At 41.6% G+C, this 23,399-nt stretch overlaps 1 protein-coding gene across 2 annotated transcripts in view; it reads right to left on the reverse strand.

The window, feature by feature from the left end:
- Positions 1–1,854: 1,854 nt before the first annotated feature.
- Positions 1,855–23,399, reverse strand: part of slc38a4 (solute carrier family 38 member 4) — a 104,055-nt gene continuing 82,510 nt past the window's right edge. For both annotated transcript variants that reach the window (XM_060839219.1, XM_060839220.1), the window contains exons 10-17: positions 22,855–22,913; positions 20,301–20,585; positions 20,132–20,211; positions 18,790–18,890; positions 18,436–18,560; positions 5,132–5,276; positions 4,501–4,598; positions 1,855–3,089 (exon numbers count right to left, since the gene is read on the reverse strand). In XM_060839219.1, the coding sequence (XP_060695202.1) occupies positions 2,988–3,089; positions 4,501–4,598; positions 5,132–5,276; positions 18,436–18,560; positions 18,790–18,890; positions 20,132–20,211; positions 20,301–20,585; positions 22,855–22,913 (995 nt within the window). In that variant the 3' untranslated portion in view covers positions 1,855–2,987. The remainder of the gene's footprint in view (positions 3,090–4,500; positions 4,599–5,131; positions 5,277–18,435; positions 18,561–18,789; positions 18,891–20,131; positions 20,212–20,300; positions 20,586–22,854; positions 22,914–23,399) is intronic.

Here is a 23,399-nt window from a genome sequence, read left to right on the forward strand (position 1 = left end):
TACAGATTTTCAGTAAACTGGAACATAATTTCTATCTTGCCAGCAGCTTCACAAGACTGTACAAAATTACGAACCACTTCATGAATATTATACATAATTTATATCATAAAACAAACCAGAACTGATCACCACTCCAAATGAATCAAGGTAAGACATTTGCTAGATCATGGTTGATCAAGTGTAACTTTACTGAAAAGGGTAAGATGGGACATTTATTTTAAGCATGAGAAAAGAAAAGTAAAGTAGTCAGTTGTCATATTATGGCAAACTTACCAATGCTGATTGAAGCATATCCTTAAAAGATCTTCAAGGTAAACTGTTCATCAGGCTCTTTTAAAGTTGTTGAATACTCCAGGGTCTATTATGCATGGCTCTCCCACTAGCTCAAGTGCTTACCATCCAAATATCATATGCCTTACTGCCTGATTTCCCCAGGACTACAGAAATGACCAATCAAGGACAAATGCGAATAGTGGGAAGCCAGCCTAGAAAGGCAGAATTAATTTTTGAGCAAGTCTCAGCCAAGCATCTCAGTGCCATTGAGTCCTAAACTCTGAGACCCTTAGGATCCAATCCCAAGGAGAGGTTGGTGGAGTGAAGTTCTGTTTTATCTGAGATGCCATCAATTATTCTGTCCAGCTGGGCCTACACTTCCAGTGCCCATTTTGCTGAGGACATACTAACTTCTCCCCTTACATCTTCTACTGTGGAACTTCCTTCCTTAGCACCAGCAATGGTGACACTGAACATCACAAACCATTTGATTCAATACACGTGTAAAAAAAACGTCTGTCAAGTTGTTGAGAATGACTGTTTCACCAGGCATCAAAAACCTACACAAGTTTAGCAGGAGGATCCCGATTTACAATGCATAACATACTCAAGTGAAGACACACCATTTGAGTAATCAAAAACACTCAAACAAGAACAAATCACATCAGCAGGAAATTCACTTGTCACACATACCTACATCTATAAATAAAGTTCCACTTTGGCTAGTTAAATACAGATACCTCTGCTGAGTATTTGTTGCCTATCAGAATGACCACAAGCCTTTATCATAATTACAAACATGTTTGTACAATAATGCAGAAAAGACATAAACTAGCTTGAAGTTCCAGAGTACCAAAAGTCACTCAGAAATTTGTAGCGCTGTCAAAACTTCAAAATCAGGAGCATAATTTTTTTCATATTACATTTTTTTAAAAATGCAGTTTTCAAAGTACGTCAAACACTAAATTTAATCATGGTAGATTAGAGCAACTTCTGGGCAGCCAATTCAGTTGTCAAAGTGTACTATGCGAACGAGTAAAGATTTGTATTGTAATACCCTTGAGTTAAATTGCTGGACAACTCAACCATTAAAATGCTAAGGAGAGGCTAGTTTAAAACTAAATCTGATTCATTGATAATCCTAGAGATTTTTTTAAAAATTGCAATTGAACAGAAACAATACTATACAATTTTAATTTCAAATATATCAACTCATAAAAAAAAATACATACACTGACGAAATCATTGCCTGTGGTATAACATTCTCAATAACTAATGCTAGTCTGAAATCATTTCACTCTCTCACACATTTCTGTTTATGTATGGAAGACAAAGCAATCTTTAAATTGTTCTGCAATTTTAAGAGTTTTTGCAAAACACCATAAGAAATAGGACCTTGAAATGTTAGAAAAACATAAATTTATACATGTTGGCGAGGCAAGGCAATAGCTTACATACTTGACTGGATTTTGTGAAATGATCCAAAGTTTCAGATTGATATGAATCCTCTACCTTTCTAAGAGGTAATAACTAATGTGTATGTTATACTAATAATCCAGTGAAGTTTAAAGGATTCCTGATATTTGCATATCTTTACAGATTAAAAGTTAGAATGAAATAAGTTTAATTAGTTCAAATCAATTAGTATAATTTTATATTAAATCTTATGCATCTTTCATTCATGAAAGGCTATTCATGACTACAGATGACTAGTCCAGTGGTTCAGTGGTTAGTACTGCTGCCTCAAAATGACTGGGACCTGGGTTACATTCCACCCTCGGTGACTGTCTGTGTGAAGTGTACACATTCACCCCATGTCCGTGTGGGTTTCCTCTGGGTGCTCTGGTTTCCTCTCAGCCCAAAGACATACAGGTCAAGTGGACTAGCCATGCTAAATTGTCCCATAGTGTCCAGCGGTGTGTAGTTAAGTGGATTAGCCATGGGAGATACAAGGATAGAGTAGGGTGGGTAGGTCTGGGGGGGATGCTGTTCAGAGGGTCGGTGTGGACTTGATGGGCTGAATGGCCTATAGTGATTGTATGATTCTACTTCCAGGCATTGTAATTGGTATGAATGAAGGATTGGAGGAGGTAAAGGAGTCCAAACAAGGCTCTGGACCTTTACTCCAGACGTGCAAAACTTTCTAACAAAAGACCGTTTAATCAATTGTAATCCTAAACTGAAAAATGAAGGAAGCTGTTTAAAAAAAGGGATGCTTTTACTTCACCAACCCTGTATGTTGTAGCAGCTAGTTGCAATTTCTATGTCTAAAAAGATAAGAGGCTAACTCTAGCAGAGGTGTTTTATAAGTTAGAAAATGCATGCGAATGCTTGGTGTAATATTTGAAAATTATGTACAACCTCAGAGACAAAAAGGTTTCCAATATTTGAGCAACAGGTACATATTTTCCGAAACTGACTATAGTCAGCGGTCAAAGCATGCTTTGTCTGAAGTATTGTGCCTTTATTCCTAGCACATCCTATGATTCGGAATTTTATTTTCTCTCTGAAATCCAAAGACATCTTGTGTTCAACCAAAGCAATCCCTTGCAAGAGCTAATCTTCAGTTATCTACAGCCAACAGCTAGTTGTAACTCTTCATTAGCTCAAATCTCTGGAATCATGCTGTTGAAAGAAAGAAAGAGGAATGGCACAGTCTCTGTCCTTCGGAGTGGATTGTAAAATGCAGAAATCAATGTTTCTGTTCAGTAGCATTAATGGCCACCTGAACTGGGTGAGTTGTGAATCCAGTCAATGACTATGAGAGTCATACTTCCAATCATAAAGATAATGCCAATGGTAAGAAAAATCATAGCCTAGAAAACATGAGACACAGAAAAAAAATTAACATTTCACAACTTTTTGCAACTCAGACCAAAGAGAACAATTCATTGCTCACCATATCAATAGTGATTGCATTTTTCAACACAAAAACAGGAAATTATAGTGGGATTTCCAACTATAATTAAGCGTTTTAGAAAATAGTGCAAGACTTGGAATCTCCAATGTCTACGGTAAGAGACACTTCATTATTTTAGCAATTCATCACCTGGCAAGTAATAACTGCAGAGGATGGTTGAGGTCAACTCATTGAGCGTATTTAAGACAGAGACAGATTGGTAAGGGGATCAAGGGTTACAGGGAGAAGGCAGGAGGATGGGGTTGAGAAATATATCAGAGTGGCAGAGCAGACTTGATGGGCCAAATGGCCCAATTCTGCTCCTAGTTCTTACAGGAAGTGTTTCTTTCAGCTCCTTCAGGATCTAAAAAGGGAGTTAAACATGTGTGCATTCTCAATTAGGATTAGAATCCCTACTGTATGGAAACAGGCCTTCAGTCCAACAAGTCCACACCAACCCTCTGAAGAGTATCCCACCCAGACTCATTCCCCTATTATGCTACATTTACCAATGACTCATGCACCTAACCTGTAATTTAGCATGGCCAATTCACTTAACCTAAACATCTTTGGATAGTGGGACAAAACCAAAGCATCCGGAAGAAACCCATGCAGACAGAGAGAGAGAATGTGTAAACTCCACACAGACGGTCAGCCGAAGTCGGAATTGAACTCGGGTCCCTGGTGCTGTGAGGCAGCAGTGCTAACCACTGAGCCACTGTGAACTTCCAGATGGCATCATTGTTAACCATCTCCTTTATTATCCCCAGGCTTTGGGAGCTGGATCAACACTTGGACAAATGGAAGTGTCCTGTATTGTTGAACATTGCTGGCACAATAGCCCACTAAGATTTCTGAGCACAAATACTTGCCTGTTAATGATTTACGAAGATAATAAATACCTGAAGAATGGTATGGACAGCAAATGAAAAGGAAAGTTGTTACAATGTCACTGAACTAACAATAGGTGGGTTAGTCGTGGGAAATACAGGATTACAGGGATGGGGTAGGGCAGTGGGTCTGGGTGAAATGCTCTTTGGAGGGTCAGTGTGGACCTGATGGACTGAATAGCCTGCTTTCACATTGTAGGAATTCTGCATAGCAGAATTCTGAGTCGCAGAAAAAGGATCAAGGGGCTAAAAGGTCTACTTGCATTGTTATGTTTTTATGACAGTGGGCGAGGTGTGAAGTTAAATTACGGTCATAAACTTCAGAAAACATGCTTCAAGATGTTGAAATATTGGTCTGTGTAACCCATGACTTCAAAGCTTACCCTAAGAAATTTGTCATAAACAATTTTAGCTCGTAATCTTGTATCATTTACTGACCCCAATCTTTTGCATGGATTTCATTGACTCTTTCTTCACAAGTCTAATGTAACAGGCTGACGGGAGGATGAAGATAAGCATTGTTGCTGCAGATGCACCTAGAACACAGAACAAAGAAAAACCATCAAGATTAAACATCTGCATGCTTTACCAGGATGCTGCCTGGACTGGCTGGCATGTCTAAAGAAGAATGGTTAAGGGAGCTATTCTCATTGGAGTGAAGAGGAGTGAGAGGTGACTCGATAGAGGTGTCCAAGATGATGTGACACACAGAAAGAGTGAATAGTCAGAGACTTTTCCCCAGAGCAGAAATGGCTGTCATGATGCGCATAATTTTAAGATAGTTGGAGGGAGGTTTAGGGGAGATGTCAGAGGTAGGTTCTTTATGCAGAAAGTGGTGGGTGCATGGAATGCGCTGCTGGGTGTGGTAGTAGAATCAGAGACGTTAGAGATATTTAAGCGACACTTGGATAGGCACATGGTTGTTAGTAAATTGAAGGCTATGTAGGTTAGTCTGACCTTAGAGTAGGATAAAAGGTCGGCACAACATCAAGGGCCAAAGGGCCTGTACTGTGCTGTTCGATTTTTCAATAACGTAATGCTAGTTACGCAGTGGTACCCATGAGCTTACCTATAAACCCAAAAATGTCCCGAATGTTTGGAACAAATATCACAAGAAGGTTGTCTAAAATTAGCAGGATTGTTCCGATTATAATGTGTCGTATCCAGTTGAAAGGCCTTCTCGGACATGCCAGTTCCTGAATCGATGTTCGGATCTGTAGACATGAAATATGATGAGAAAAATGTTTCAAACATTTTGCAAACTATGTTACATTGCATACTCACTCAAACCCCAAAAACTAAAATTGCATAACAGACAATTCCAAAGGACTGCCCTAGCAACAAAAGAATAAAAAAAGTTTGCAGCCCCCCATTTCTGATCTACACCAGCACATTTTCATTGTCAGAACCAGATGATGCAAACTTTCCTGCACTTACTTAAGATATTCGAAGGCAACTTTCACTAATCATAATCAGACTTGGCATATGAATGCAACTTTGCCTTGATGCTTTTAGCTGACAGAAGCCGTTAAATAGGTAGGTTGTCCACTTTAGTAGCAAAAACTGGAAGGCAAGTTATTATCTGAATGGTAACAGATTGGGAAATTGGGAGCTGTAATGAGACCTGTTGTAGCCCAGCTGCTGAAAGGAAACATGTAAGTGTAGCAGATGGTGAAGACAATAAATGGCCTTTATAGCGATGGGATTGGGTAGGGGTGTGTTGCTGCAATTGTTCAGTGCCTTGGTGAAACCACACCTGAAATACTGTGTGCAGTTTTGGTCTCCTTACCAGAGGATGGATGCTCTAGCTATGGTGGGAGTGAAACAAAGGTTTACCAGACTGATTCCTGGGATGGTTAGGACATTATTCCCAGAGTTTAGAAGAATGAGGAGGGATCTCATAGAAACCTATAAAATTTGAACAGGAATAGACAGGATAAATCAGGAAGGATATTGTCGATGACTGGGAAGTCCCGATTACGGAATCAGGGGAACAGTTCAGAGATATGGGTTAGGCCACACAGGATTGAGGTGAGGAGAAATTTCTTCACAGACTATGAGCCTGTGGAACTCTTTGCCACAGAAAGCAATTGAGGCCAAAACATTAAATGTTTTCAAGAAGTTGTTGTAGTTCTTAGGTCGAAAGTGAACAAAGGGTATAGGGAGAAAGTGGGACGGGGGTTTTGAGATGAACTTTGATTACACTGAACGGGGAACAGTTTGAAGGGCCGAATGGCCTGCTTCTGCTTCTATATTCTATTATGAGACAGCAACAGCAACTAAAGTCTGAAAATAAGAGTCTTATTCCATAAGCTGCATGAAAAGATTATTTTGGCAAAAGTATTCATGCTTTAAGTGAAAGTGAATGCATTGGGACAGAAATCTGTCATGTGCTCCTTGAAGCGTGTTCCAACATTCTGTTAAGGTCATGGCTGATCAGTGACCTAACTCCATATACCTGCATTTATTCCACATCTCACAATACCTTTGGCTAAAAAAAACCCACAATCTCTGGTTTAAAGTGAACAATTGATTTTGTGTTCATTGTTGTTGTGAAAGACCGTTCCAAATTTCTACCACAATTTGAGGACCTGTCTCCCATTACATTCCTCAAAATGTCTTGCTCTAACTTTTGAATGAGGCTCAAACACTGCCCACTAGTGGAGTATCTGTGTAACAAAGTTGTCTCATAATTTAGCTGCAAATGTGTTGCTGGTCAAAGCACAGCAGGCCAGGCAGCATCTCAGGAATAGAGAATTCGACGTTTCGAGCATAAGCCCTTCATCAGGAAAGATGAAGGGCTTATGCTCGAAACGTCGAATTCTCTATTCCTGAGATGCTGCCTGGCCTGCTGTGCTTTGACCAGCAACACATTTGCAGCTGTGATCTCCAGCATCTGCAGACCTCATTTTTTACTGTCTCATAATTTACTCAAGTGCTACTTCCTGTCTCTGAGTATTTATTGCTGATAAGCATTTGAACTCATTAAAAGGAATTAAGGAGTAGTGTGTCCCCTGAACCTCTGTGGGCACTCTCCTGGTCTCTCATTGGAGCTATGAAAGGAGAACAGCCATAAAATTTCAAGTAAAATCAGAAGAGGATGTAGCAAACCCATTGTTCAGTGACTTCAAAGCTAATTAACATGAGAATGGGAAACTGAGAGATCGACAACATGCCTGGCTTAAGTTTATTTAAAAAAATACTGGGGAGGCACGGTGGCTCAGTGATCAGTATTGCTGCCTCACAGCACCAGCGTCCTAGTTTTAGTTCTAGCCTCGGCCAACGGTCTGTGTGGAGTTTGCACATTCTCCCCGCATCTGCTCGAGTTTCCTCCGGGTGCTCCGGTTTCCTCCCACAGTCACAAAGATGTGCAGGTCAGGTGAATTGGCCAAGCTAAATATCCCATAGTGTTAGGTGCATCAGTCAGAGGTAAATGGGTCTGGGTGGGTTAGTCTTCAGAGGATCAGTGTGGACTGGTTGGGCCGAAGGGCCTGTTTCCATACTGTAGGGAATCTAATCTTAAAAATTGTGAGTGCCATGCTTCCCCTATTGCGCAGATTACAAGACTAAATAAAGGCTTGGACGCAGGATAAAGATAGCACTGAACTTTATTTGAACCATCTGAAAGAAATACCAATGTGAAGTCTGAAGCAGTGAATTAGTTGCAATGAATACACAGAAACACACAGAAAATAATTCAAGTGCAAGAGCTGCTAGTGTAAAGGCAAATACCTAAATGCAGATGGAGGAGATGTTTGTCTGTTTAAGTCTATGGTGGTAAATATAAAATGTTTTGTACTAACTCTTGTCCATTAGAATAACTAGTGCCCTTTACATATACATCTGCCAGCACAAAAAAAGCGGCTTACAAATATTATTGACTCCTACAAGGGTAGACTCTATGGTGTTTACAAACTGCTGCTCCAGTTTTGAATGTAAATTACTAAAATGATGGCATAACATATATCTCTATTTTAACAATTCCAACCAGGTAATTCTCTTGTTGGAGTATCACACAAATAAATTTCATTCTCATCTTCTGAGCAGGTATATGTTAATGTACCTGTACCGCAATGTCAATGAGATTGTTTTACAGCTGAAAACCCCAAAATTGTCCCTCTTGTTTAGATATAATCAAATTAGAAAAATGATTTATTGTGAAAACTGTCGAAGCATGAATGAAAAAGCATGAACGAACGCTATAGTTGATTCAAACCTTCCATCTTATCTCCAAACCGCCCCCCCCTCAAAAGTATTGGCATTTCCCAATGATGTACTCACTACTCCAGTAACATCCCATTCAAATCAATGCATCGTTTGTGACTGCTATATTTCAGTATCATTCATTGGCCTCTTCAATGTGTTTAACTGCCTCTCTTCCATAGTCCCCTTCAGCTAAACCTCTCCTTGTGTGTGCTGTTATTAGCTGTCTAATCACAGCCAGCGAAATGTGAGCAACTTCTCTCTGCCTGTGCTTGAGTACTCCAAGTTCCATCCTTGGCCTCCTTCATTTGTTCACTGTCAAACTTTGTTCAGAGTCAGTTTCCACAAACCCACTGTGATCACCCAGCTACTCTTTCCACCATCCTGTCTGTCCTTGCTGCCTGACATTAATTTGTAGATGAGACCAAAACTTCATTTCTGGCAACTATCCCTCTCTTACCAAGGATGACAAGATGGAAATCATTTTATTCAGATACTATCGGCCAAAAGCTCTTTGCTACTGACATTCCCTCACCCTTTGCTTGTTATCCAAGTCAACCACAGTATCTGATCACCACAGAATCCGATCCTCTACTATGTGTTTTCACCTCTGCAACATTGACCAGGTTTGTTCTTACCCCAGTCCCATTAAAATGCTTACCCACGCTTTTCTCGTTTCTCTGCAACTGCTCCAATTGATCCTCTCAAGCATCATCCTTCACAAGCTCTGATGAAGAGTCATCTAGACTTGAAATGTTGGCTTGTTCTCTCTCCATGGGTGCTGCCTGGCCTGCTGTGATCTCCAGCATTTCTTGTTTTCACTTCATAAAGCTCTAACTTGTCCAAAACTGTGCTGCCTACTTCCAGGTCCAGTCCACCACAACATTCACTGTTACCTTGGCCCCCAGTTCATCAAATTTAAAATTTGTGACCCCTGACAAAAGTCTCCTTGGTTTTTGACCCTCCAAACATCGAGAGCTTCTTATCCCAGCCTCTCCCCTCTAATGTTGTACTGCTGGACACATATCGTTTTCCTGTTCCAAAGATTTTAGTTGTAACATTTCCCTTTCTCAACCTCAGCACCTTAAAATCCCTTGATTGTAAAAGTCTACATTACAAAACATCCTTTTATCATCCATGCTTCTAGTCATCTCTCCTAACTTCCCCAACTGTTGCTCAGCATCCATTTAGGCACCAACTTCTCCAATTTCTCCACTGCACACAGACATTACTTGGCAAAAAGTTATTACTTTATTCTAGATGGCTGTTGTTTTATGAAGCCTGCTGTACTTCTAATTAAACTCAAGGGGATGCTCATCCAGAATTGGTCATTTGTGAATCATGTGATACGGTGTGAGGACAAGAGTTCTTCAGGCAATGAGGAAAAGGCAGAATTCAAGGAAAGCTTCAGTGAACTTACCCAAAGTACTAACAGCTTCTTCTGACATAAAATGCACTGCAACAAAATGTTGATTTTAATTACTGTTGCAGTTTTGCAACTTCCAAATTTTTTAGCTAAATGATAGCAGGCCATTCAAGTATTTTATGTTTAAATCCTTGAAAACTATTCTGATTGTAATCCATCTCGCTAGTCTACTAGGTCAGTGTAATGCTCCCTAAAGAAACATCTGATAAAGGGTATAAGGAATGGCTGTTAGCAGAAACAGTTTGAAAGATTTTGCATTAAAGGGTAAGATAGTAAACAATGTTTCAAGGATCAGGGCACTCGATAACACCTTAAAATGATCCATTTTTGTGATCAGGCCATTATAGTTCTGAGAAACATTAAGGTTAAATTCCTGCAGGGAGGTGATGGCCTTGTGGTATTATCACTGGACTGTTAATACACAGACCCAGGAAAGATCTGGCAATCTGGGTTTGAATGCCACTAGGGCAGATGGTAGAATTTGAATTAAGTAACAAAACAAAACTGGAGAATCTAATGATGACCATGAATTGATTGTCAAGGAGAAACCCTCCTGTTCATTAACATTTTTCGGGGAAGGAATCTGCCATCCTTACCTGGTCTGGACTCCCCCTCCCACTCTGCCGAGGACATGCAGGTCCTGGGCCTCCTCCACCATCGTTCCCTCACCACCCGACACTTGGAGGAAGAACGTCTCATCTTCTGCCTCGGAACACTTCAACCCCATGGCATCAACATGGATTTCACCAGTTTCCTCATTTCCCCTTCCCCCACCTCACCCCAGCTCCAATCGTCCAGGTCAGCACCACCCTCATGACCTGTCCTACCAGCCTATCTTCCTTCCCACCTCTCCATTCCACCCTCTTCTCTGACCTATCACCTCCATCCCCACCCCAATTCACCCATTGTACTCTATGCTACTTTCTCCCCACCCCCACCCATTTGTCTCTCCACTCTGCAGGCAACCTGCCTCTATTCCTGATGAAGGGCTTTTGCCCAAAACATTGATTTTCCTGCTCCTTGGATGCTGCCTGACCTGCTGTGCTTTTCACTAATCTAGACTCTGGCCAATATGTGACTCCAGACCCACAGCAACATGGTTGACTCTCAGCTGGATTGAGGGATGGGCAATGAATGCTCACCCAGCCAGTGATGCCCTCATCTCAAGAAAGAATAAAAATCCCCCACATTCAGCTTTTATAAGCCCCAAATGGAAGAGAAATCTGGTTTGCTGCCCGTGCCATGTGCTAGTGAGGTGAGGAATAGGGAGAGAAAGGAGTTGAACACGTGGCTACAGGGATGGTGCAGGACGGAGGATTTTGAGTTTTTGGATAATTGGAGCTCTTTCTGGGGTAGCTGGGACCTCTACAATCAGGATGGTCTTCATCTAAACCAGAGGGGTACCGATATCCTGGGGGGGGGGATTTCACTAAAGCTATTAAGGTGGATTTAAACTAATACAGCAGGAGGATGGGAACCAAAATTGTAGGACAGGTACAGAAGAGGATGAGAGTAGGGATTTCCCAAATCAAGTATCTGACACTGGCAAGCGAGAACTCGGTTTGAAGTGTGTGTACTTCAACGCGAGGAGCATCCAAAATAAATGGGTGAACTGGCAGCGTGGGTTGGTACCTGGGACTTCAATGTTGTGGCCATTATGGAGACATGGATAGAGCAGGAACAGGCATGGCTGTTGCAGGTTCTGGGATTTAGATGTTTCAGTAAGAACAGAGAAGATGGTAAAAGAGGGGGAGGTGTGGCATTGTTGATCAGGGACAATATTACAGTTGTAGAAAGGATATTTGGGGACTCGTTAACTGAGGTAGTATGGGCTGAGGTTAGAAACAGGAAAGGAGAAGTCACCATGCTGGGAGTTTTCTATAGGCCTCCGAATAGTCCCAGAGATGTAGAGGAAAGGATAGCAAAGATGATTCTCGATAGGAGTGAGAGGGGCAGGGTAGTTCTCATGGGGGACTTGAACTATCCAAATATTGACTGGGATCACTACAGTAAGAGTACTATAGATGGGTCAGTTTTTGTCCAGTGTGTGCAGGAGGGCTTCCTGACACAGTATGTAGACAGGCCTACAAGGGGCGAAGCCACTTTAGATTTAGTACTGGGTAACGAGCCTGGACAGGTGTTAGATTTGGAAGTAGGTGAGCACTTTGGAGACAGCGATCACAATTCTGTCAGGTTTACTTTAGTGATGGAAAGGGATAGGTGTACTCCACCGAGCAAGAGTTACAGCTGGGGGAAGGGAAATCACAATGCAATTAGGAAAGATTTAGGAAGTGTAGAATGGGGAAGGAAACTGCAGGGGATGAGCACATTAAAAATGTGGAGCTTATTCAAGGAAAAGCTCCTGTGTGTCCTAGATAGGTATGTACCTGTCAGGAAGGGAGGAAGATATAGAACACAGAGCCGTGGTTTACTAAGGAAGTGGAATCCCTGGTCAAGAAGAAGGCGGTGGCTTATGTTAGGACAAATTGTGAAAACTCAGTTAGGGCGCTTGAGAGTTATACAGAAGTCAGGAAAGACCTAAAAAGAGAGCTCAGAAGAGCCAGGAGGAGACATAAGAAGTCATTGGCAGATAGGATCAGAGTTAATCCTAAGGCTTTCCATAGGTATGTCAGGAATAAAAGAATGACGAGAGTTAAATTAGGGCCAATCAAGGATAATAGTGGGAAGTTGTGTGTGGAGTCAGAGGAGATAGGGGAAGCACTAAATAAATATTTTTCGACAGTGTTCACGACAGAAAATGGAAATATTAGCGAGGAAGATACAGAGATACTTCCATCTAGACTAGAAGAGATTGAGGTTCAAAAGGAAGAGGTATTAGAAATACTGCAGAGTGTGAAAATAGACAAGTCCCCTGGGCTGGATGGGATCTATCTTCAGATCCTCTGGGAAGCAAGGGAAGAGATTGCCGAGCCTTTGGCATTGATCTTCAAATCATCATTGTCTACAGGAATAGTGCCTGAGGACGGGAGGATAGCAAATGTGGTTCCCTTGTTCAAAAAGGGTAGTAGGAACAACCCTGGTAATTACAGACCAGTGAGTCTCACTTCAGTTGTTGGTAAAGTGTTGGAAAAGGTTATAAGAGATAGGATTTATAATCATCTAGAAAAGAATAATCTGATCAGGGACAGTCAGCATGGTTTTGTGAAGGGTAGGTCGTGCCTAACGAATCTTATTGAGTTTTTTGACCAAGTGACCAAGCAGGCAGATGAGAGTAAACCGGTTGATGTGGTGTATATGGATTTCAGCAAGGTGTTCAATAAGGTTCCCCACAGTAGGCTATTATACAAAATGTGGAGGAATGGGATTGTGGGAGATATAGCAGTTTGGATGAGTAATTGGCTTGCTGAAAGAAAACAGAGGGTTGTAGTTGATGGAACATGTTCATCTTGGTGTCCAGTTACTAGCGGTGTACCGCAAGGGTCAGTGTTGGGTCCACTGCTGTTCGTCATTTTTATAAATGGCCTGGATGAGGGCTTAGAAAGGTGGGTTAGTAAATTTGCGAACGACACTAAGGTCGGTGGAGTTGTGGATAGTGACGAAGGATGTAGTCGGTTGCAGAGAGACATAGATAGGATGCAGAGCTGGGCTGAGGTGGCAAATGGAGTTTAATGTGGACAAGTGTGAGGTGATACACTTTGGATGGAGTAATCGGAATGCAAAGTACTGGGCTAATGGTAAGATTCTTGGGAGTGCAGATGAGCAGAGAGATCTCGGTGTCCATGTACACAGATCCCTGAAAGTTGCCACCCAGATTGACAGGGTTGTTAAGAAGGCATACAGTGTTTTGGCCTTTATTAATAGATGGAACCAGGAGATTATGTTGCAGCTGTACAAAGCTCTGGTACGGCCACACTTGGGGTATTGTGTACAGTTCTGGTCACCACATTGTAAAAAGGATGTGGAAGCTTTAGAAAGGGTGCAGAGGAGACTTACTAGGATGTTGCCTGGTATGGAAGGAATGTTTAATGCGGAAAGGCTGAGGGCCTTGAGACTGTTCTCATTAGAGAGAAGGTTGAGAGGTGACTTGATAGAGGTTACAAGATAATCAGAGGTTAGATAGGGTGGACAGGGAGAGCCTTTTTCCAAGTATGGGGACGGAAAACATGAGGGGACACAACTTTAAAGTGAGGAAGGACATGTACAAGCAGATGTCAGAGGCAGTTTCTTTACTCAGAGAGCAATAAGGGTATGGAATGCTTTGCCTGCATCGCCAAGTTTAAGTGCATTTAAGTCGTCATTGGACAGGCATATGGACATACATGAAATAGTGTAGGTTAGATGGGCTTCAGATTGGTATGACAGGGCGGCGCAACATCGAGGGCCGAAGGGCCTGTACTGCACTGTAATGTTCTATGTTTTAAACCTCTTTCTAACAAACTGCTCAGATCCTACAGAGAAGTACAATATTGGTTTTGCAGATCATTTAACAGGAGGTTGTGAAGGAGCCCTTTGGTCTAGTTAAGATATACATGATGGGAACCATTATACTCTGGTCCAGATTGGTGAAGTTTCACCTTGTGGTACTGCTGCCACTCAGAAGTTTGATTATGTTCATTATTACAGCTTAATCTATGCCCGCGACAAGACCCAAATCAGATGCTAGTCTTTTCTATTTTGAATGAATTACTCCAAGGCAAGCTGATTTTGTTCACGCAATACAGATAAATAACAGCACCAATATCAGTTTAATTTGTTTCATTAAAGTTCATTGTAGAATTAAGATTAGAAAGCTCATCCAAATGTCATTGCCATTAGGCTGAACACATTTATTTCTCGGATAATGAATGGGTTTTGCAAGTAAATTAAATTATCAACAAAGGTTAGTTCATAAAAAACACTTTTCTTTTGTCAGTGATGAGAAAATGAAACATCTTTCTCTTTCGGGCTGCTCTAGGTTATGTGTAACAGAGTTGTGCAATCCTCCTGTTCAATTCAAATCAGCTGAGTCCACAGTAGGAATTCCTGTGTTCCCACACTAGCCATGTTATATTCTTGGGGTGATATTAAGTTGTTCAAAAGTTACAGTAAATTAAAACTCAAACCTATTTCATATATACACTGCCTCACCACCCAAATTAACTTCCATCCCATCAGCAGGGCAGGATTTGAATCAAAAGTGGAGGACAATGTTCCACCTGTGTGCAGTCCACAAATAAATAGGGCATTTAAAATAAACAGCTATATGGTTTAGCTAATCCCACACTAATTCACCAGGAGACATGTGCCTAGAATAGAGCATTACAAGGTTAGAGGTGCTCTTTCAAGTTGTGATTTGTTTTAAGAAACCAAAAGAAGGAAGAATATCCAAGGACTCTCAAAATGTGGTGCCTTTTAGAAACCTTCAAAGTTTAATGAAAACTTAACTACTTCATTTTGTCTGAATGCATTTTCTAATGAGATCATTATCCATCATTTATTGTTGAAGTATATTTCCTGCACTTAAACACTACCTCCTTTAGTGGGTAATATATATGATTAAGAACATTCCTTTCTAGGTCTCACCATCTATATGCTGCATTTAACTCCGTAACTAACCTGCTTGCCAGTGACCACAATTCTAAAAATATCCTTTGGCTGTAAAGCACATTGAGTCATAGAACAGCACAGCACAGGCCCTTCAGCCCACAATGCTGAATGTGACCCAAACTAAACTAATCACCTCTACCTGCCCTTGGTCCATAACCCTCCATTCCCTGCACATTCATGCCCCTATTGTATTTGCCTCTACCACTATCCCCGGCAGCATGTTCCAGACTTACCACTTGGTGTTAAAAATTTGCCCCTCATATCTCCTCTGAATATTCCCCCTCTCACTTTAAATGCATACCCCCCTAGTATTAGGCATTTCAACTCTGGGGAAAAGATTCTGACCATCAGCCCTATATGTGCAGTTTATGATTTTACAGACTTCTATCAAGTTACCCCTCCAGCCTCCACCGCTCCAGAGAACAACCCGAGTTTTTCTTGCCTCTCCTTTGTGATAATAGATGGCACTATAAAAATGCAATTTATTTCTTTACAGTGGTCATTACCTTAACAAAAGTACAATGACAGAATTTATTTGAACATCAAGAGCAAAGTCAAACTTTAGAGATAGGATAGAATCCCTACAGTGTGGAAACAGGCCAGTTAGCCAACAAGTTCACACCAACTCTATGAAGAATAACCCACCCAGACTTATTCCCCCACCCTATAACACTACAGTTATCCCTGACTAATGCACCTAACCTACATATCCCTGAACACGATGGGCAATTTAGCATGGTCAATTCATGTAACCTGCACATCTTTGGATTGTGGGAGGAAACCAGAGCACCTGATGGAAACCCACACAGACATGGGGAGAATGTACAAACTCCATACAGACAGTTGCCCGAGGCTGGAATCGGCGCTGTGATGCAGCGGTGAGAACCACTCAGACACTGTGTCACCCATAGCTCCTAAAATCCAACATGTTCAGCCTAACCAAGCAAACAGTAGGTGTACATAATGCTGTAGCTTAGCAACACTAACTTATACTTAAAGTAAGGTAGATGGCATAAAAGAAGTTTAATGAATTTTATCAAAGGTGGAGTCAGCAATAACAGAGGCTTGTCATCATGAGGAAAGCCTGGGTTTATTAAAACGAGGGGTACTGTGTTGCCTGATTTGGCTTACCCGAAGTTCCCAAGCTGAAGTGAGCAGGCCTAAAGCAGAGTGTTGAAGCTACCAGCCTGAAAAACACAAGCCACCACTGTAGCTGACCTGTCAAGAAGCGCAGGGAGGAGATTTGAAGAGTCAGTGCCCTTCACACCTGTTGAATCAAACCAGAGTGAGAACTGACATAAACACCTTTCAGGACAGCCTCAAACAGCCAGATTCAGTCAGTCAGTCAGTCAACTATAAAAGCTTCCTTGCTAATGTTCTCTTTTCCTTAAAACGTTCAGCTGCTAGAAACCGAGCAACGAAAGCTGCCTGTTGCCAACAGTTTGTAAAAAGAATAACGAGATTTCATCCAATTTATTCGCTTCAGTGCTGAGGAAAATGTTCTTCAATGTTGCTACTCATTACTGGTTAATAAGCTTTATACAACCATGCTTGATGTTATTTTTCAGGAAGCTAGGTCTGATATACAGATAAGACCGAATGGACAGAACCTCCTCACACTCTGGCTATTTTAACCATGTTAATTGTTTGAATGGAAGGAACACTTTGAGTTAGAGCAGTACTGTGACCAAATAAGCTGAAAATGTGTTGCTGGTCAGGCAGCATCCAAGGTACAGGAAATTCGACGTTTCGGGCCAGAGCCCTTCATCAGGACCGAATAAGAAAAGCTGCAATTTGAAGTTCAATCCATCATTGCCTGACCCTAGGAAGATACACTGCTGGTGAAGTACATAAACTGGACTGAGTTTTTCAAAACTCCCAGAACAGGCCTTATTAAAATTGACTTGTTCAGAATGCACAGACTCCCTCATGTCACCAACATGCGCTAAAGCAAAGAAACCCCAACAGATTTTAACAAAATAAAATTAATTGTCAAGGCATATTTTTATAAGCATTCAAGAACATACTGAAAACATTTAGATCTCCCAACCTTTAAACATCTCTATTTCCAGCAACAAAAGCCTGATCCCTCATATTGTAATTTGAGAGAGCATTTCCACTGCATATTATAATTCTTACAAAGGAATATCAAATAAAAAGGTTAACAGCTAGTTATACAGTTTACATAGAGAAACATCAATGATATTCCTTTGTACAGGACAATTTACTGAATACATGCTTTTTTTTCCAGGTAACAGTTTATCCTACTGTATCCAACTCACACTGTAGCTTGTAAATTCAGACATTATTAGGTACTCAAGGTAAGGGGACAGGGAGGGGGATAGTGGGGCATTGGTGAGAGGAGCCAAATAGAGAAGGGGCCCAAGGTTTCCTGGAGAAGGGTGCGTGGAATAGTAAGCATTCTTCCACTAGTGTCAAGTTTAGGAATCATAGAATCCTGAATTAATGTCAGAAGCTTTACATAGAGCCTGATCTGTGCTGTAATGTTCTTCGGCCCTCAACATTGCGCCGAACTGTGACACCAATCTGAAGCCCATCAAACCTACACTATTCCACTCTCGTCCATATGTCTATTAAATGACCAGTTAAATGTCCGTAAAGTTGGCAAGTCTACAACTGTTGCAGGCAGTGCGTTCCATGCCCCTGCTACTCTCTGACTATAGAAATTACCTCTGACAACTGTCCTATATCTATCACCCCTCAAACTTTACTTCACTGAAGAGTGCCAAGCTGTATTTTCCACTTGCCACTCCAGCCATGCATTAATGCAATGTCGTGCTGTATCAAATTTGCTGCAATTGTGCAAATTTATTTGCTGATCTCGCGGCTCAAACTCAATTTTTAACCTTCCCGCTCTGGGTTAGATTTGAACTTAGAACTCATGAATTGAGAGGACTATATTATAGTTCATGAGCCAAGGTAACACATTCTTTAGAAACATGAGTGGTGTGCCGATGGACTTTTTGAATGAATTGTCTAAACTTCAACATCCCTGGCAATCGTTCCCAATTTGGATGTTGACAAGGAAGGCACCTTCCTGAGTGTTATCCGTGACAATGAATGGATTGTGGATATTTTCTCTCCCCACAAATGTCAAAATCATCCAAAAGTAACAGAACAAAAAGTAGCCATTTGGGCTTCAATGTTGGGTTACCATGAGCTATGTCCTTACTTACCGGGAAAAGTACAATGGGTACTGTTAACGTAACGGCCACCAGCACAGCCAGACGGACACACAACAGTAACACGTCAAAATTATATACTTTTGTAAAAGTATGAAGCAACTCCGTTTCAACTTGTCCTGTGTGGAAGGAGAAATGGAAAAAAAGCACACAATCATAATCTGAAAGCAAAAAGAGATAAAATGAGCAGCAAAAGATGGCACTTTGCTTGCACTAATGGACATTTTGCGAGTTTCATCAATTGGAGCAGTGGATTGACGATGTACACTTCGCATTTGATTCAAAGAAACAAAGGTTTGGATTATCAAATGCAGCAGATTTTGCGTCAATGTTCCTTTTCTCACTCACCATAAAAGGTCAGGTATCCAAAAAGAGCAGCCAGTAGATACATGATGAACATCGCGGCAATCGAAACATTGGAGACATATTGCATTTTCTTTTGAGAGCGACTGAAAGGTAAGCAGAGTTTTGTTTTAAATCTCTATATGCCAGATTTGCCAAAACAATTAAAGGTTCTAGTTTATTTCCCATTCTAAGCCCTACCTGGGCACTTGCAGAACACAGGTTGGCAGAATTGTTCATGCAAAGTGGCATTAAAAACAGAAAATGCTGACAATATTCAGTATGGCAGCTACCATGAAGAGAGCAAGTTAATTTTTTCAGGTCAAACATCTTTCAACAGAACTCATCAGACCTGACACTTGGTTAATTTTTAAAAAGTTAACCTGGTTAGTTTAGTGTCTCTCTACCCAGGCACTGTGGAATATTTCAGCATTTTCAGGGTTTTTTTTTCAGTTTTTCCAGCTCCATTTATTGTTTTGGTCAACTCCTCATAAAGAACAAAATAATTTTGTTTTGATCTATTCACAAGGTGTGGGCATCACTGGCTGGGCCAGCATCTATTGGCCAACCCCAAACTGTCGAGAGGTAAGAGCTAACCACATTGCTGTGGGTCTGGAGTCACATGTAGGCCAGACAGGTAAAGTAAGGATGGTGGATATCCTTGCCTAAAGGATGTCAGTGAACCACATGGGTATTTTCCACCCAACAATCAGCAACACTTTCACTGTCATAATTAGACTCTTAATCCTAGATTTTTATTGAGTTCGAATTTCACCAGTTGCCACAGGAGGATTACAAACCTAGGGTCCCAGATCATTTTTTGAGTCTTTGGATTAATAGTCTAGCTATAATAATTACTCGGCCAAAACCTCATCCTCCAATTAAAATTAACCGCTATAACTTCTTCAGCTTTCTTTTGAACAGAATGCAGGGACGTCCGTAGACATGGTCTTGCCCCCAGGATACACGATCCAATACTAGACAACTTAGCTTTAACATGAGAGGACAAAGACTTAAAACTGACCTCAGGGGGAGACTTTTCACGCAGAGGATGGTGCGTGAAAGGAATGAGCTGCCAGAGAAAATGGTGGAGGTTGGTACAATTACAAACATTTAAAAGGCATCTGGATGGGTATATGAATAGGAAGGGTTTGGAGGGATATGGGCTGGGTGCTAGCAAATGGGACCAGTTAGGTTGGGATATCTCATCAACATCTGCTTGGACCAAAGAGTCTGTTCCCTTGCTGTACATCTCTATGACTCTACTCCTTCAGGATTTCAACCAGTATTTTTTTTTAACTGGGATATTTACTCTTTGCAAAAGTAAAGGACTGTGAGAAGTTCCTACCCTTTAAGTTCGCTGTAGATTGGAAGTACCTCAGGATGACACACAAATGAAAAGGCAAGAATGGGGATGGTGTACGCCGTCTGAAAGAGAAATGAAGACAGCCCTCTTGAGGTTCTGAAAAATCAGAGAGGAGAACTGTTCCCTCCCGATAGTTAAAAGTCTGACATACCTGTGAGTTGAACACCAGGTATTTTGGTTTGCACATATCAGCCTCAAGATGGGCTTCATAACTGACCCCATTGGTGTGGATGAGGGCATAATCTTCATCTTCTGCTGCTGTGTGTCCATTAACGTAGGGCATCATAAGGTTCAGGTCGTGATGAGTGGTTATGTTACGGATCACTGGATACTCTGTTAACGAGTGCCCTGTGGTGTTTACCAACGTTGTGTAGTTTCCTGAATGATGATCCAGTGGAAGCAAGGGGCAGGGAATCTGAAATTTCTTATATATAACCTGGAAGAATATTTCAGGAGATTTACTTTAAAGTAGGGGTGTTTTGTGCAAACATGTACTGTACAAAACATAGCTAAGGTACAGAGCAATCCTCCACATTACAAAGAAAACAAATGACTATATGTGGGGTTCTGGATTAGTCGTGCTGGAAGAGCACAGCAGTTCAGGCAGCATCCGAGGAGCAGTAAAATCGATGTTTCGGGCAAAAGCCCTTCATCAGGATGAAGATCCAGATTCTGGTTTCCAGCATCTGCAGACATTGTTTTGACCTAGTTGACTATATGTGAGGAGAAAGTGATGTCTGCAGATGCTGGAGATCAGAGCTGAAAATGTGTTGCTGGAAAAGCGCAGCAGGCCAGGCAGCATCCAAGGAACAGGAAATTCGACGTTTTGGGCATAAGCCCTTCATCAAAAGTGAAGGAGTGAGCCCAAATCACGTTGTGGTTGTACAGGACACTGGTTAGGCAGCCTTTGGAATACTATGTACAATTCCATTCTCCCTGCTGTTGCAAGGATGTTGTGAAACTTGAAAAAGGTTCTGTAAAAATTTACAAGATGTTGCCAAGGTTGGAGGGTTTCAGCTACAGGGAGAGGCTGAACAGGCTGGGGCTGTTTTCCCTGGAGCGTCACAGGCTGAGGGGTAACCTTATAGAGGTTTATAAAATCATGAGAAGCACGGATAGGATGAATAGTCAAAGCCTTTTCCCTGGGGTGGGGGAGCCCAGAACTAGAGGGAATAGGCTTAGGGTGACAGGGAAAAGATTTAAAAGGGGCCTAAGAGGCAACCTTTTCAGGCAGAGGGTAGTGCATGTACGGAATGAGCTGCCAGAGGATGTGGTGGAGGCTGGTACAATTGCAGCATTTAAAAGGCATTTTGCTGGGTACATGAATAGGAAGGGTTTGGAGGGATATGGGCCAAGTGCTGGCAAATGGGACTAGGTTAGATCAGGATATCTGCTTGGTATGGACAAGTTGGACGGAAGGGTCTGTTTCTGTGCTGTGCATCTCTATGACTCTATCTCCACCAGATTGGGAGTGATGATTGGATCAGAAACAATTTTCAGTTCTTACATTGAGTTTAGCTTTTATTACAATTGCCTAGTGTCAAAGCATTAACAACCATGGTGATTGCTTTTGACCAGGATGGACCCAATAGGCTGAAGGGCCTTTTTCTGTATTGTAGACCTCCATGGAAAGGTAGGTCTGTCGTTGTGTGGGGACAGACTCCAGTGATGAGGCTTGGGGGTGCATGGTTCATTAGGATGTGGCAATGGGGAAGACACAGGGTGGGGGCAACGACCTTGGAGCCTGGAGGCTTCCACTGGGCAGAGGATGCCTGACAAGGAACTCTTCCCTTTCTGAATAGACAATAGGTCCATCAGTCAGCCTGGCACCCATGGTCGCAGGGAAAACCCCATCAATGACAAGAGAAGAACCTCTGAAGATGTCACCGAAAATTCTCAGTTAGCCCAAAACCCTCACCATTGTGGATAAAATCCTGGAGAATATTGGAATAACAACATTAGTTTCTGTAATCCCTTTATCAACTGGGACACATAAACAGTGTGCTTTCTGCCAATCTCTCCCATGGCTCATATGACTGTCTCTTCCAGGCAGAGAATCCCAGTCCAACTTTCCCAGCCCAAGAAGTGAGCCTCTCCCCTGCATGGCATAGACGTACTGAGCTTGGTGTGCTATTGGTCTAAGGATTGTAATGATTTCATCGAATTATATATATAATACAGAAGAGGACCTTCTGCACATTAGGTCTACACCGTCAAAAAAATACTAAAACTACATTAGTTCCATTTTCCAGCACTTATTGTTTCTTCTGGTCTTTGTTTATGGGAGCTTCTTCTATGCTTCTGCCATCGATGCAAGTTTTGGGGGTCTGTTAGCTCAGTTGGCTGGATAGCTGGTGTGCTTTGTCGAGTAACACCCACAGCACTAGTTGAAGTTGCCATAAGGGGCTCCCTTCCTCAACCTCTCCCCTCGCCTGAATCATGGTGCCCCTCATGTCAAACACCCACCACTTGTCTCTTTCTCTCTCTCTCTATAATGGTGCAGTAGGAATATGGTGATTTGACCTTTATTACACATTCCTGCTGTTTATCACATACCCTATTACAAAGGGTGGTCATTTTCTGGAACAAAGGCCTGCAATTGACATGAATTGGTAGACTGATTGTCACTTCTGTCTCCAGCAGAGGACCTGCCTGATCTATAGCTTGCCTTGGTTTATTGTATAATGCAGTCAGTCTGTACTCACAACGCATATGAAGAAAACCATACAAGAGAGCGAAAATCCACTTGTGTATCCAAGGTACCCTGTACAGGGAGAATCAAAATAACAGTGATTGGAATTATTTTGTATTACTTCTATGACAATACCAACCATTGCTTTAACTTTTTTTTAACAAAATGCCTGAATATATGGACAGTGAACAATATGATTAAGACAAAATCAAAACAAATTATGAGTTGTTTCTGAGCAAGTTCAATGGGTTACACACATAAATCAAACTACAGAGAACATACAGCATTCATTCAAATCTTCTCCTACTCATCCTCGTCTAGGTCTATCGGCATGAAGCTCCATTCCCTCCTCTCTCTCATGCTTATTTAGCCTTAAGCTTATGGAGCAGCGCTCCAAAAACTTCTGATTTCAAATAAATCTGTTGGACTATAGCCTGGTGTTGTATGATTTTTAACTTTGTAAACCCCAGTCCAATACCGGTGTCTCCAAATCATCATATTTAGCCTGCACTTAGATCCATCTATTGTATTTGTCTCAATCATTCAACAGTTGTGGTA

Source organism: Hemiscyllium ocellatum, chromosome 19, assembly GCF_020745735.1.
Source record: "Hemiscyllium ocellatum isolate sHemOce1 chromosome 19, sHemOce1.pat.X.cur, whole genome shotgun sequence".
Classification (NCBI taxonomy): domain Eukaryota; kingdom Metazoa; phylum Chordata; class Chondrichthyes; order Orectolobiformes; family Hemiscylliidae; genus Hemiscyllium; species Hemiscyllium ocellatum.